General features: G+C 44.8%; 1 protein-coding gene across 2 annotated transcripts in view; it reads left to right on the top strand.

Moving 5' to 3' along the window:
• Positions 1-14704, top strand: part of wdr17 (WD repeat domain 17) — a 37021-nt gene extending 22317 nt beyond the window's left edge. The window contains exons 18-32 of one of the 2 annotated variants that reach the window (XM_034688842.1): positions 2-127; positions 230-385; positions 612-676; positions 2254-2386; positions 2473-2561; positions 2663-2762; positions 3485-3624; positions 3705-3816; positions 3895-4036; positions 6097-6199; positions 6435-6536; positions 8754-8852; positions 11342-11409; positions 11815-11912; positions 13909-14704. In XM_034688842.1, the coding sequence (XP_034544733.1) occupies positions 2-127; positions 230-385; positions 612-676; positions 2254-2386; positions 2473-2561; positions 2663-2762; positions 3485-3624; positions 3705-3816; positions 3895-4036; positions 6097-6199; positions 6435-6536; positions 8754-8852; positions 11342-11409; positions 11815-11912; positions 13909-14028 (1653 nt within the window). In that variant the 3' untranslated portion in view covers positions 14029-14704. Of the gene's footprint in view, position 1; positions 128-229; positions 386-611; positions 677-2253; positions 2387-2472; positions 2562-2662; positions 2763-3484; positions 3625-3704; positions 3817-3894; positions 4037-6096; positions 6200-6434; positions 6537-8753; positions 8853-11338; positions 11410-11814; positions 11913-13908 lie in introns of both variants that reach the window. The other variant, XM_034688841.1, reaches the window with a different exon arrangement.
• Positions 14705-15110: the final 406 nt, after the last annotated feature.

Raw genomic sequence — 15110 nt, 5'->3', positions numbered from 1 at the left:
GCCTCCAGGGGGCAGCAGTAACCTGTGGGACCTGGTGTCTGTTGTGAATGGTCAGGATGACTCTCTGCTGCCTTCCAGCTACAGCAAAGGAGTGATGCACATGAAACACCTGCTCAAGTTTAAAACAGTGAGTAAACGTAACATATGTATATGTATATATATTTATAAGAATACTCGAGAGACTCGTGTTACACTTCGTCGTCATGTTCCTCTGTTTGCTTTCTTTCAGTCTGAAGCTCAGGAGCTCACCATCGTGAAGATGTCAAAGTTTGGAGGAGGAATCGGAGCTCCGAGTAAAGAGGAGAGGCTGAAGGAAGCAGCAGATATCCACCTGAGGCTGGGACAGATCCAGAGATACTGTGAGCTCATGGTGGAGCTGGGACAGGTAAACACAGGGATACTGGTGAAGATCAGGGGTTCACTTTAGGCTCCTTCATCAACAATGTTTGTATTTGTACACCTTTCCCTGGTGTCAGATGTTTCCCTTCTTCTTCTTCTGTCAGAGAACTTTCAGTCTTTCTCTCTCAGCGTTGTTTGAACGATCATGTTTTTTGAGTAAATGTTGAACAGACATAGACGGAGAGTGAATGTTAGTTTTGCTCTTTCTTCAGTGGGAGAAAGCTTTGTCTGTAGCACCGGGAGTCTCCATGAAGTACTGGAAGAAGCTCATGCAGAGGTAAACCACGTTCATGCGGCTGTTTTCAACTTTTTCTTTTTTATATAAACTTTGTTTATTTATTTTCAAATACCCAGAAACTAAATTTGGACCCATAAGGCATTTTTTGACCCTGAACTATGTGCGTTTCGACCAGAAGAACCAGGGTCTAAATTAGGTTCAGGGGCAGATAATCTCCCCCCTAAAAAGTCCCTGCTAGGGGGGTAGTACTTTTCAAAGGTCATGGGGCTTTCAGGGAGCAGGGCCTGCAATGCTGAACGTGTCTGATTGTTAGTTTACCTGCAGTGTGTTTATTCCGCCCGCCGTCCACAATAACATCACACACATCTGTGATTCTCTTGATTTCTCTTTTTTTCATTAGTTTTTATTTGTTCTATCTTTTTTGTATGTGTGTGTACTTTTCAAAAGAAGAAGCTGTGATTCTCTTGATTTAGCAGCTTGTAACAGTAGTCTTCTCTCAGCCCACCGTGAATGCGTCTCTCCCATAGACTGTATAAAATATGGACGTAGTATCCGTGACGTCACCCATCTGTTCCTGAGAGCTGTTTTGAAGCAAATCGGCGGCAGCAGCCATATTGAAAATGCGGAATTCAACCAGGCAGAGTGTGACGTAGTGTCAGCCTCCTAGCCAATAGCTATATGTTCCCGATCGTCTTTTTCCCATTCATGCCAATCTGGTTTCAGGTGTTTCTGCAGCCAGCCTCAAGCAGATTTTCGATGTACTGCAGTTTATAGCACTTCCGCATGGGCTTCATTGTTTGAGACCGGAGGTTGCCGCTTGGTCTCTCCCGGTGTTCCGGTTTTAAAAGTGACCCTGTAAAATGATCGTCTAAAGACGTTTATGAGGGATGCATCTGGCTGAAAGTCTCCAGTTAACAGGGTCGCTATTTAAACCAAAACACCGGCTGATCTCTGCCACGGCTTTTTGAGTTCAAAAGGATTTTAAAGCCGTGTTGAAACGTCTTTGCTACTCGCGCTTATCTCCTCTCACGTGTTGATTCATCTAAAACAGCACCAGCTGAGTCTCTTCATGCTAACAGGCTAACTGTTGTGTTGCTCATAATGATACCTGCGTGTCTGTCTGCTTCTATGGTGTCATCTGTGATGAATGGCATTCCTCTTTGTTTTACTGCCCTCTACTGGTTTGGTGGTGTAGTGCATTTACTTTTTTTTCCTCCATACGTCACTGGCCTGATTTGCACAATCTACCCGGGACTTCAGCCCACGGTCGAAACACAGACGACAATGGGGGGCACAGGAACCTTTTAGTTCAGGGGACAGTAGCTCTGGGGGCTAAAAGACCCCGGAAGTCTTGGTCGAAATGCCCCTATAGTTCCTCATAAGGTCCTTAGTTCTTTGGGACAGTTCCTGTGGTCTCAAAGCACAGTAGTTGTAGTGCCACCCGGTGGGAAAAGGCAGCACTAACTCCTTTACGAAATGACCAATCTGCACCAAATTTTAAACGTTTGATTACAATCCCAGCTGTAACACATCTTACTCATCATATTTAAAGAACTTTTCACTGGAAAGAGGCCTACTCTTATGTGATGTGTATTGTTATTGTGCCCACTGTGCAGGAGAGCTGATCAGCTGATGGCTGAGGATAACGATGATGCCATCCCGTACTGCATCGCCACAGGAGACATTAAGAAACTTGTTACCTTCTTCACCGGCAGAGGACAACTGCTGGAGGCCTTAATAGTAGCACAGGTGAGAAGAGCACAGGGAACAGGAGTGTTCTTTATTGTGTTTGTGTTGTTATGAAATATCTAACCGTTACTGACCGTTATTCTCAGGGAGCCTGTGAGGGGAACATCCACGCACCTCAGAGCTCAGGGGTCAACCACACAACTAATGATGTAGATAACAAACAGCAATACCAGAGGTAAAACACACACACAAACACACACGCACACACACACGCACACACACGCACACACACACACAACAGATCAGGCACATCTTAATAACTGATCTCTGTTCCAGTCTCCTTCATAAGGTCTGTAAGGAGCTAGCAGAGTCGTACTTTCAGGATGGCTGTTCGGTCCTGGCTGCATGCTGCCATCTCGCTGTGGACAACGTCAAGGTATGTCACCTATGTTCTATTATTAACAAAGACCCAACATCAAGACAGGATCAAATCCAGTCCCATCTTACAGACAGGACTCAGTCTGATCTCATCTTAATCCACCATGAGCAGAGCACTTTGCAGCATTTAGCAAGTTACAGTGGCAAGGACAAACTTCCTTTAACAGGCAGAAACCTCCAGCAGGACCAGACTCCTGTTAGACACACATCTGCTGAGACCGTGTTGGAGAGAGGGATAGAGGGAGTTGAAGAGAGAGAGATGATAGTGGAGAGACGGATAGTAGTAGTTGTAGCAGCTGGAGTCTGGCATGTCCATAGCAGCAGAGATCCAGAGGAACCTACGAGACAAGGGAGCTCAGGGACTCCAGAAAGGTCTATGGTTAGTAACTTTAATGGGACAGGAAGACTTAAACTAAGAGAAAGACAGAGAGAGGAGAGAGAGGGAAAGGCAGGATCCCAGTGTGTCGGTCTAAGCCTGATCCAGCTCTAACTATAAGCTTTATCAAAAAGGAAAGTTTGAAGCCTACTCTTAAAAGAAGAGAGGGTGTCTGCCTCCTGGACCCTGACTGGTAGATGATTACAAAGGACAGGGGCCTGATAACTGAAGATTCTACCTCCCATACTCCTTTTAGAGACTCCAGGTACGATGAGCAGGCCTGCATGTTGGGAGTATCTGAAACGTGTGTTTTTGTGTGTGTTTTTATGTGTGTTGTGTTGCAGTTAGCCATGTCCAGTCTTATCAGAGGGAACGAACTGGAGATGGCTTCGTGTGTTGGCCTCGTCCTTGGAGAACCAGCCAATCAGAGCACAGCTTACTGCCTTGAACTCTTGGCCAGGAAATACATGAGCACACCTTCATGGTAGGTTTCCCCACGTTGATTTAAGTGTTTCAAATAAGAGTAAACAGAAATGCTGATTAAATTGACTTCTTCACTCTCAGGGAGCTCTCCGTGGAGCTTCTGCAGATGATTCCTGAAAACCACATCTTATTGGCCAAACTGTGCGCGTATTACCCGGGGAGCGCAGCTGAAATCAACCAATGGCACGACAAGGTGAGCACAGAGGTGTGTGATGGAGGAGGCAGAGAGCTCATGTTTTGATTGTGATCACGTGTGTTTCTGTCGTTGCAGTGCGGTCTGCCGTCGTTAGAGGAGTGCAAGTCGTTGGCAGAAGAAGCGAAACGTAAAGGAGATTTATTTTCAGCGGTTGAATTCCACCTGCTGAGCTCCGAGCCTGAAAATGCCCTGCAGATAGGAATACATCATGTTAAAGGTAATGACAGCTCGGGATCACAGAGAGTCTGAGGTGAGTCAGCTTCATGCTCGCTGCCTCGAGGTCGGCTGCGTGAAGGTTTTATTTAAACAGAAGGTTTAAAGAGACGTGAAGAACAATCTGGAGACCAGCTTGTGTCTCTTATGCAGCTGCAGTTACTGCAGCGGTAACTCAGTGTTATGTAAGGACGCAGAAATAGTTAGCTCTCAGTTCTAAGGATACCTTAGTGTTTCGGTCACGGCTCTCTGTTCAGTTCGGACCGTCAGAGCGTCTCTTTGGCACTTTGGGTCAATTTGAGTTTCAGTTTCTGTAGATGAAGTTTTGTGGGATCTGCCAGGCAGCAGATCAACATGTTGTCCTTCAAGTTGATGTGTTAGAAGACTGGGTCAGAGCGTCTCTGCAGCTCACGGTCTGCAGGGGTCAGGACCTACCAGAAGAGGTCAGGGGACACAGGGATCACAGTTTGTTGTGCATGTAGAGCTGCTGACCCCTGTCCTCTAATGAAAGCTCCTACAATGGACATGCAAGACCTGGACCACAGAGCGATAGAAGAAGGAGGTCTGGAGGAACACTTCAAGTTCAATGCGTTGACTCCAGATGTCAGTCCAGTCCAGCATATGTGGGATGAGCTGGACCACCAAGTCTGATCCAATCAATCAATCAATCAATCAATCAATCAATCAATCAATCAATCAATCAATCAATCAATCAATCAATCAATCAATCAATCAATCAATCAATCAATCAATCAATCTTTATTTGTACAGTGCCAATTCATGACAAACGTTATCTCAAGACTCTTTTACAAACAGAGCAGGTCTAGACCACTCTATGTCAAATTATGAACAGAGACCCAACATCAAGACAGGATAAGACTCAGTCTTACCCCTCCTTAATCCACCATGAGCATTATACCTCACAATATTTAGATAGTTACAGCGGCGAGGAAAAACTTCCTTTAACAGGCAGAAACCTCGAGCAAAACCAGACTCATGTTAGACAGCAATCTGCTGAGACCGACTTGGGTCTTGAAAGGGGGATAGAGGAGAATAAGAGAGAGAGGGAGCGGTGATAGTTGTGAGACGAGTAGGAGTAGCTGTTGCCGCTGGAGTCCAGCACGTCCGTATCAGCTGGTGTCTGGAACGTCCACAGCAGGAGGACGTCTAAGGCAACTCAGAGGAACCTACGAGACAAGGGAGCTCGTATTACAATGGTAATAGGGCACTATGAGCTCTTTAAGATATGAAGGTGTCTGATCATTAAGAGCTTTGTAGGTCAGAAGAAGGATTTTAAATTCTCGTCTAGATTTTATTGGGAGTCAGTGTAGAGAAGCTATCACTGGAGAGATGTGCTCTCTCTTCCTAGTTCTAGTCAATACTCAAGCTGCAGAGTTTTGAACTAGCTGAAGAGTCTTAAGAGACTTATTGGGGCAGCCTGATAAAAGGGAATTACAGTAATCTAACCTGGAGGTAACAAATGCATGGACTAGTTTTTCTGCGTCGCTCTGAGACAGGATGTGTCTAATTTTAGAAATATTGCGCAAGTGATCCATGGAGGCCTCTAAGGATTTGCTGCTGTTGTCTCAGAGACCACAGAACGTGAATGTGTCTCATTCTGCGGATTCAGAGGTGTTTTCTTGAATCATGAGTTTGCTCTAGGATCGCTGTAGTTGAGTTCTGCACCACAGCAACATCATCCCTGGAGAAAAATAGACCTCATCCAGTACGTTAACTAGAAACACTCACTGACAGACGCCGACTGTTTTTACAAAGTGCTAATGAGTCGTCAACAACATGACAGGCAGAATTACAAACCTGATCCCTGCAGGAACAGACCTTCAGGTGTGAAACCAGAGCCGGTCTGTTGCCACGCTCTTATAATCATGTTAACTCGTAGATCACAGAGTCGATGCTCCACCTCTCCCTCCATGCGTCAGTGTGTTCAGCCAGCTGTAGCTTTCAAGGGTCAGCCTGTTTGAAGTGTGACAGCAGGTCAGAAAGGATAAATAAAGGATCAGAGATTTCAGAGTTAACCAGAAACTCTGTGAATGATCTCCCCAGAACAGCTGACTGGATCTGATTGGACGGTGGACAGCATTCTGCCGATCCTGGACCTGATGAGCTACATCAGAACGGACCGCCTCATCATGTCCAAGTCCACAGAGTGAGAACCTTCATTTAAATCCTTATTAACAATAACATCATAACTTTAATCTGTTAACGCTGTCAGCTTAATGTTCTGTGTGTGTGTGTGTGTGTGTGTGTGTGTGTGTGTGTGTGTGTGTGTGTGTGTGTGTGTGTGTGTGTGTGTGTGTGTGTGCGCGTGCGTGAGTGCGTGCGTGTTTGTGTGTGTGTGTGTGTGTGTGTGTGTGTGTGTGTTTGTGTTTGTGTTCATCCAGACCCCGCAGTGAGCTGTTGATCCTCTGTGGTTATATTGGAGGTCTGCTGGCCATCAGGAGACAGTACTCCAGTATCGTACCTGCTCTCTACGAGTACACCAGGTAAACTCACCTGAGCTCATGTTTGGTTCATGTTCCTCGTCTCGATGTCGTCTTTAAACATTTTCACATTTAAAGGTTTTGAAACGTTTTAAACCATGCAAAGTTTTGCTCTTTGGTGAACCATGACTTAAACTTTAAGAAGTTTCCTCATTTCTCTTTGGCGTCCTTCACACCCTGATGTCTTGACGGTTCAGAATCCTCCTCAAATATCTGCAGTACTCACCTCCTCCTGTTCTTGCTCGGCAGCCTGACTCAAAAGAGCTGAAAATATTCTGTTTCCTGTCACTTGAAGGCTGTCGGTAACGGCCAAATTCCACCAGATCCGTGTCCGGTCCGTCTCTGATCCGTCACAGCACCTGATCTGATAGGTTTCTATTCTAGTCAATGTGTTAACTTCCACTGGATCTGCTCCGTTGCGTTCCGGCTGCATCTCTGATCCGGCAGGTCTGAGTCCTCTGGATCAGATACACAAGACTTCTATTTTTGCCAGATGCCGGAGCACGACGCATCAATCTCAACAGAGCAGATGGAGCGGGACAGGAAGTCAGGAACCAAAACAAAATGAAAACATCTGGTTAATTTTCAGAATAAAACACTCTGTGTTATCACCAGATCATATTTCACTTAACTACAACAACAAACTGTCATGATGAGCGGAGCCAGGCCTGGAGTCAACAGGTCAGAGGTTTTCAGAGGACCAGAAAGACAACATGGATGAGGAGAGGAGGAGGAGAATCCTTGATTCAGTAATTACTGCAGGAAAACCTCAGTCACATGACTCCAGCTCTCCGACGGTCCTGCTCCGTGCTGCATTCTGAAAATACAACCGGTGGGTGTTGATGGATGAGAGAGCACAGAGCTGGACCGCAGTGGATTGGAGATGAACCAGACACGGATCTGGTGGAAGAACCCATTTTTTCCTGCAGCATCGGCCTTATCATTGATCACTAATGAAGTCACCCTGACAAACTATGTTATTGGAGCTCTGCCCTCTACTTTGTATTGACTCTATTTTTTCTTGCCAATTTCTATTAAATACTAGTTCATGTTAAGATATAACAAACAAAATATATTATTATTAGTATGTTAATGATACACACACGATACAACACAATAAAGAGAAATGTGAAGAAGACAAGTAAAAGGAAATAAAACAATGTTGGAAGAATAAAAAACAACACAAGATAAAAGATTAAAACAACGGTGTGGATTTGGCCTGATGGCTTAATTGCGTGCCCATGAAGTGGTTGGCCCGGGTTCGATTCCAGCCTGCTGCCCCTTTCCTTTCCCGCATATCACTCCCCCACTCTCTCCCTGTTTCCAGCACTATCCACTGTCCTCCCCAGTCTAATAAAGGTGCTAAAAGCCCCCGTAAATGTAAGAAAAATGCAAAAAAAAAAAAAAAAGATTAACGTAATAAAAAAAAATCTCAAATATATATAAAATCCTACCTGAAGAAGAATGAGAAGCTCTTGATGAAAGCACACTCAGGTGACATCTCCCTTATGATAATAATAATTTAATTTATAGAGCATTTTCACAAACCAGGTCACCAAGTGTTTTACATGGGCAGCAAAATAAGTCAAGGTTAGGAAATAAAACATATTTGAAAAGACATAGAATTCCCCAAGAATAACTGTAAAGGAATACTATTATTTCAAAATATATTTCTTAAATAGGTAAAAATAAAATCATTTAAGATAAAATCAGGAAAGCACAAAAATGTGTTTTTTTATTAGAGATTTAAAAGAGGATAAAGACGTTTCCAATCTGGCAACTGAGATGCTCATAGTGAGTAAAGTGCCAAAGCATCAAACACAATTTATACATCGTTAATATCAAATTAAAGATAAAGATGAGTTTAAGAACAGCTCGTTATTCTCAGTTTGTTTCTGTTCCTGAGGCGGAGCTGTCTCAGAGGAGGTTCAGGAGTCGAGTTTATGATTTGACTGACATATCCCTGCAGACTGCAGCGATATTGAAACGTATTCCCGGGGTCTCGAGTGTTAAACAGATAATGAGTCTGCAAAGCATGATGAGCAGAGCTGAGTATAATGGAGCTGTAACAGGAGGAGTGTCAGGCAGACCGTGCAGCAGTGATTTCCTTTCCTGTAATTTGATGTCAAGCCGCTTGTTCATGTTTCTTTTTCCAGATAATTGCCGTAATGAGGCTGAAAGTGAATCAGTCCATCTCCTGTGTTTCTCTCTGTTTCTCAGTCAGCTGTTGAAGAGGAGGGAGGTGTGTGTTCCTCTGAAGATCGAGCAGCTGTCTGTGGAGCTGGACGCCTGGAGGGCCTGCACACAGAGTAACAGCAAGTAGGTTACACACCCTGATGCACAAAAACACAGAGATACGACCCAATGATGTAAAACTTATGCATGTGAGGAAGGCTGCTGCTCGTCTTCCTCTTCTGTCGGCTGTGAGTGAGTGAGTCAGATGATGAAGAGTGGAGCGCTGAGGAGGTCTCAGCTCTCTGCATTGTAATAATCTCGTCTCTATGGCTAAGTGGAGCTAAAGCCGCGATGATGCCAGTCACCACAGCAACAGAGAGAGGAGAGCTGAGGAAGAGGAAGAGGAAGATGAAGATGAAGATGAAGACGAATCACCTCCGGGGAGGCGTCCTGAGTGATGACAGACTGACTGACAGATCTGGTGACTGCAGATAAGAATGTGTTTCTGAGGTTTCACAAACAGACGCTGCATCCAGCATCAGGATCTGTCTTACAGTCACATCTGGAACACAGGAGTGTCTCACAGACCGCCGTCAGGTCTCATCTGATCTGTGAGAAACACGGAGCTCAGACTCTGTTTCATGAAGACGGGAAGTAGAGTCTGAGTTTATAAATCAATCTCTCCTGGAGGGAGGAGCAGCAGCCTCCAGAGAACCTGACCCATGATTCATTTTTATAAGAAGCTTGGAGTAAGGGTGTCATCATGTGGATCATCCAGCAGAGGGCAGTCTGACTCCATGGTTACTTCAAGTTACAGTGTGCAGTACAATCCAGGGGCGAGTCCAGAGGGGGAACAGCCACCATGAGCAGAGCACTTTGCAGCATTTAGCAAGTTACAGTGGCAAGGACAAACTTCCTTTCACAGGCAGAAACCTCCAGCAGGACCAGACTCATGTTAGACACACATCTGCTGAGACCGTGTTGGAGAGAGGGATAGAGGGAGATGAAGAGAGAGAGAGATGATAGTGGTGAGACAGATAGTAGTAGTTGTAGCAGCTGGAGTCTGGCACGTCCACAGCAGCAGAGATCCAGAGGAACCTACGAGACAAGGGAGCTCAGGGACTCCAGAGAGGTCTATGGTTAGGAACTTTAATGGGACAGGAAGACTTAAAGTAAGAGTGTGTCAGTCTAAGCCAATAGCAGCATAACTAAGAGCTGGTCCAAGCCTGAGTCAGCTATCGTACCTGCAGTGCAGAGCGTCGAACACACTACAGATGTTTGATGCTATTTTGGCTGCTTGGTTTGTAATCTGGGATTTTGACCTGGATGTTAAATTATCTCAAGTTTCTGTCTTTAATAATCAAAATCAAATGAAATGTTGTTTTTATGCATGTTCTCATGTTCTCATGTTCTCATGTTCTACTGTTCTCGTATTCTCGTATTCTCGTGTTCTAATGTTCTGGGGTTCTCATGTTCTCATGTTCTACTGTTCTACTGTTCTCGTGTTCTCATGTTCTAATGCTCTGGGGTTCTCATGTTCTCATGTTCTACTGTTCTTGTGTTCTCATGCTCTAATGTTCTGGGGTTCTCATGTTCTCATGTTCTACTGTTCTCGTGTTCTCATGTTGTAATGTTCTGGGGTTCTCATGTTCTACTGTTCTCGTGTTCTCGCGTTCTCGTGTTCTTGCATTCACATGTTCTCGCGTTCTCATGTTCTGGTGTTCTTATGTTCTACTGTTATCGTATTCTCGTGTTCTCGCGTTCTCATGTTCTCATGTTCTTGTGTTCACGTGTTCTCATGTTCTGGTGTTCTCATGTTCTACTGTTCTGGTGTTTTCTCATGTTCTCGTGTTCTCATGTTTTCGGGTTCTCATGTTCTCGTGTTCTCATGTTCTCATTTTCTTGTATTCACGTGTTCTAATGTTCTGGGGTTCTCATGTTCTGGTGTTCTCATGTTCTTGTGTTCTGGTGTTTTCTCATGTTCTCGTATTCTCATGTTCTAATGGGTTCTCATGTTCTGGTGTTCTCCTATTCTACTGTTCTGGTGTTCTAATGTTCTGGTGTTCTCATGTTCTTGTGTTCTACTGTTCTCGGATTCTCGCGTTCTAATGTTCCCATGTTCTGGTGTTCTCATGTTCTACCATTCTCGTGCTCTTGCGTTCTCATGTTCTGGTGTTCTCATGTTCTGTTGTTCTCATGTTCTCATGTTCTACTGTTCTCGTATTCTCGCGTTCACATGTTCTGGTGTTCTCATGTCCTCATGTTCTCGCGTTCTGGTGTTCTCATGTTCTCATGTTCTGGTGTTCTTATGTTCTTGCGTCCTTGTGTTCTCATGTTCTTGTGTTCTCCTGTTCTAGTGTTCTCGTGTTCTTGTTTTTGATGTGTTCAAGTGTTCTCATGTTCTAGTGTTCTTGTGTTCTTATGTTCTCGTGTTCTTGTGTTCTCGCGTTCTCGTGTTCTTGTGTTTGATGTGTTCAAGTGTTCTCATGTTCTTGTGTTCTTGTGTTCTTGTGTTCTCGTGTTCTTGTGTTCTCGCGTTCTCATGTTCTCGTGTTCTAGTGTTCTAGTGTTCTCATGTTCTAGTGTTCTGGTGTTCTGAGCTCTAAACTGAATCATGTGTTTGTTCTCAGCAGTCCTCCAACAGAGAGTCAGAGAGAGGAGTTCAGCTGTCTGGAGAGAAGAATCCAGCCCACAGACTCTGGTGAGAAGAGCCCACAGAGTCTCACATGTCAGAGTGAAACTCATCTTTAATGTCTCTTTAATCACTTTAAATATCAGTCAGTACTTCTTCAGAGCTCACTCCTCAGGTTTTATTGTGCTGCTGTTTCTCTCTGGACAAAGGGTTCTAAAGTAAACTGAGCAGACAGCAGGACAGGTAGATCAGTCCACCTGTCAGACACTGAGTTTAGTTTGTAATGTGCAGCTGAGCTCTGGATCAGCGACTTTTAAACCCAGTTTATCATCTGAGATTAAATTAATCCTCAGGAGAAATGACTGAGCCTTCATCCACTCAGGTGAGCTGCAGGTGAGCTGCAGGTGAAGCTGGGCTGAGGAACGTATTCATGTCCTGTAGTTGTTAACCTGAGTCATGTGTTCTCTCTGTCAGCTGCTTTAGCTTTATGTGGAGCTGATTATGTGACGGGCTCCAACCTGCCGAGTCACTCCGACGTCCAGCTGTCCTGTTTCACCGGACACAGAATACAGGTGAGTTCATGCTCTATACACTACCTGGTGAGTTCATGCTCTATACACTACCTGGTGAGTTCATGCTCTATACACTACCTGGTGAGTTCATGCTCTATACACTACCTGGTGAGTTCATGCTCTATACACTACCTGGTGAGTTCATGCTCTATACACTACCTGGTGAGTTCATGCTCTATACACTACCTGTCAAAAGTTTGGACACACCTTCTCATTCATATTTATTTTAATTATTTTCAACATTGTAGATAAAAACTGAAGACATCAAAACTATGAAATAATCTGGTTTTGCCATAATCTGGATTACAACAGTAGTCCGTCCATCCATCCATTATCTTGACCACTTATCCCGTTTTGGGTCACGGGGGGCTGGAGCCTATCCCAGCTGGCTTCGGGCGGAAGGCAGGGTACACCCTGGACAGGTCGCCAACCTATCACAGGGCACAACAGTAGTCATACAGGGCTATCCATTGTGTACTAACCCTACCTCTGAACAACACAACTGATGGTCTCAAACACATTAAGAAGGCAAGTCATTCTACAAATGAACTCCTGACAAGGCTCATGTTCATTAGAAACCATTCCAGGAGACCACTTCATGAAGCAGACTGAGAGAATACCAAGAGTGTGCAAAGCTGTCATGAAGGAAAAAGGGGACTACTTTACAGAATCTAAAATATAAAACAGATTCTGCTTTGTTTAACACTTTTTTGTTCATTCAATAATTCCATATATGTTCTTTCATAGTTTTGATGTCTTCAGTATTAATCTACAGAGTTTACAATCATTAACATAAATACAAACCCTTGAATGAGAAGGTGTTTCCAAACTTATGACTGGTAGTGGATCTGTCTGTTTTTGTCTCACCCTCAGAGGTTCCTCCATGGTACCAACCTGCTCTCGATATATTATCCTGCATATCACACAGCTACTTACATAATGCATCAGACTGTCCTTTCTAATGTAGCTGTTATCACTCACATTAAGGTGAGGTCAAGCAAGTAAACAGGACTACATGAATCAGAGCCGGTTTCACACGCGGATAAATCTATCATCCACTAAAGTGTCCGGTGAGGAAAATGCCCAAAAAATGGAAACCATGTTGATCTGAATAGAGCCGTGAAATAACGTTAATTTTGTGAGAGGAAACCTAGCCGAAGAAAGTGACTCCCATACAGTTGGGAAGATGAGGATTAATGATCACCCGTTAATAGCGTAGTAATCACGAGTGAATCCAATGTGTGAGCACACACTGATCAGCATCACATACCTCTTGTCGACTAACGTGAACCGGGTTGTATTTCCGGGCTGGTGCTCACGCTGGTTCGGAGCTGGTTGAAGTCATGAACCAACACGGCACCCGTTTGTTTTTCCGCCCGCTCGAGCCCGTGGAAGAGGCACGTCATGATGTCAGATTTACATGACCGCTTTTCCCAGCAGAGCTGGTTTGAACTTTCCCTCACATCAACAACGATGGCGGACAACGACAGCTTGTCTCCTCGGCTGACCACTGCTTTGCCTCGGAATCCATTAGTCTCTTTTATTTGTTCTCTGCAGGACAATGGAGGAAACACGTTTTGTTTGTGTTTCTGATCACGGCAACCTCGCCCCTGAGGTAAGTGGTTCCAGAACAGCAAAGAGTTGGAGCCGCTCTGGAACCGTTTTTCCGAGCCGGTTCACTCGCAGTGGAAACACGAAAAACCGGTTCTCAATTGAGAGCCGGTTCCGAACCGGCCCCGAAACTGCCTCGGTCGAAAAAGGGTAGATGTGACAGGAGGGACGGGGTGGTGAATATTCAATCCGACTTGAGAGCGCGCCTTTTCCACGTTCGTTATAAAAACAAGGTTTATGACCTATACTGCAGACAGTCAGCAGGGGGAGCTCTACATGTTGTAGCTTCACTTTTAGGGAGCTGTCATGTCGTCCATCTTTTCGTACAGTCTGTGGTGTGACTTTCTTTGCTGATGATCTTCTCCTGTTTCTGTTTAATCTGCAGGGTCCCGTGTTTCTCCTGGAGGACGGTAAATCAGCGATCTCTCTGAATGATGCTCTGATGTGGGCCAAAGTGAACCCTTTCTCTCCTCTGGGCACGGGGATTCGCATCAACCCTTTCTAACGCTCACAGAGAGGGTTCAGACTCAGAGAGGGTTCAGACTCACAGAGGGTTCAGACTCACAGAGGGTTCAGATACAGAGAGGGTTCAGACTCAGAGAGGGTTCAGATACAGAGAGGGTTCAGACTCACAGAGGGTTAAGACTCAGAGAGGGTTCAGACTCAGAGAGGGTTCAGACTCAGAGAGGGTTCAGACTCAGAAAGGGTTCAGACTCAGAGAGGGTTCAGACTTAAGAGAGGGTTCAGACTTAAGAGAGGGTTCAGACTCAGAGAGGGTTCAGACTCAGAGAGGGTTCAGACTGAAGAGAAGGTTCAGACACAGAGAGTACCTGTCCCCGGAGAGCGAGCCGGCTCTGAAGTGATGTAATGGAAAACAAAAATCAAAACCAGGCCGTCAATAACATTTTTGTGCTTCAGCCAAACGGCCAACTGCTTTTTATAATTTCCAGAGCCAACAGATTTGGCGACATCAACAAACAGTTCATTCGTGATTCTGTGGGGGTGACTCGGTTTGAAACGAGCTCGCGGTTAGCTTAGCTGTAATGTGACGAGAGTGTAGCCAACAAGATCATCATGCTTTATCTGAGGGGCGGATAATTCTAAGTTTGTACATATGATCCTAATTTATTCTATTGTTGTAAAAAAGAAAATGCTGGAATAAAGCTACCACTGCACATTTCTCAGAGCCTCGGCCTTATTCTGACGCACTCACACTGAGAACAACACCCAGGAAGCAGCAGAGTGTGAAGCACAGAAAGACTCCAGAGACAGATGTTTGTTCCACGTGTGTCCTCGGCAGCGTCTCCAGCCTGAAGGCAACAGACAGCAGATCATACAAACTCAGGAAAAGCAATAACCCATGCATGAAATGTAGAAGGATGAGCAGAATTTCATGCATGTCTGAATGTTAGGAGCATCCATCAGTCAGCAGTGAGCTGGTTTGATACACCTGGAGGTCACAGCTGGAGCTGAGACGAGTGAATTCTGTTAGCATGAAGGAGAACTGACGGTTACTTCTGATTAAAGCTTCTTAAACAAAAGACGGATTCACTTAATCAACTTGAGCTGGGACTCATTTAAAGCGTT

The sequence above is a fragment of the Notolabrus celidotus genome, chromosome 7, assembly GCF_009762535.1.
Source record: "Notolabrus celidotus isolate fNotCel1 chromosome 7, fNotCel1.pri, whole genome shotgun sequence".
Lineage (NCBI taxonomy): Eukaryota > Metazoa > Chordata > Actinopteri > Labriformes > Labridae > Notolabrus > Notolabrus celidotus.
The sequence above is the reverse complement of the archived record's forward strand: the minus strand, read 5'-3'. Positions and strand labels throughout refer to the sequence as shown.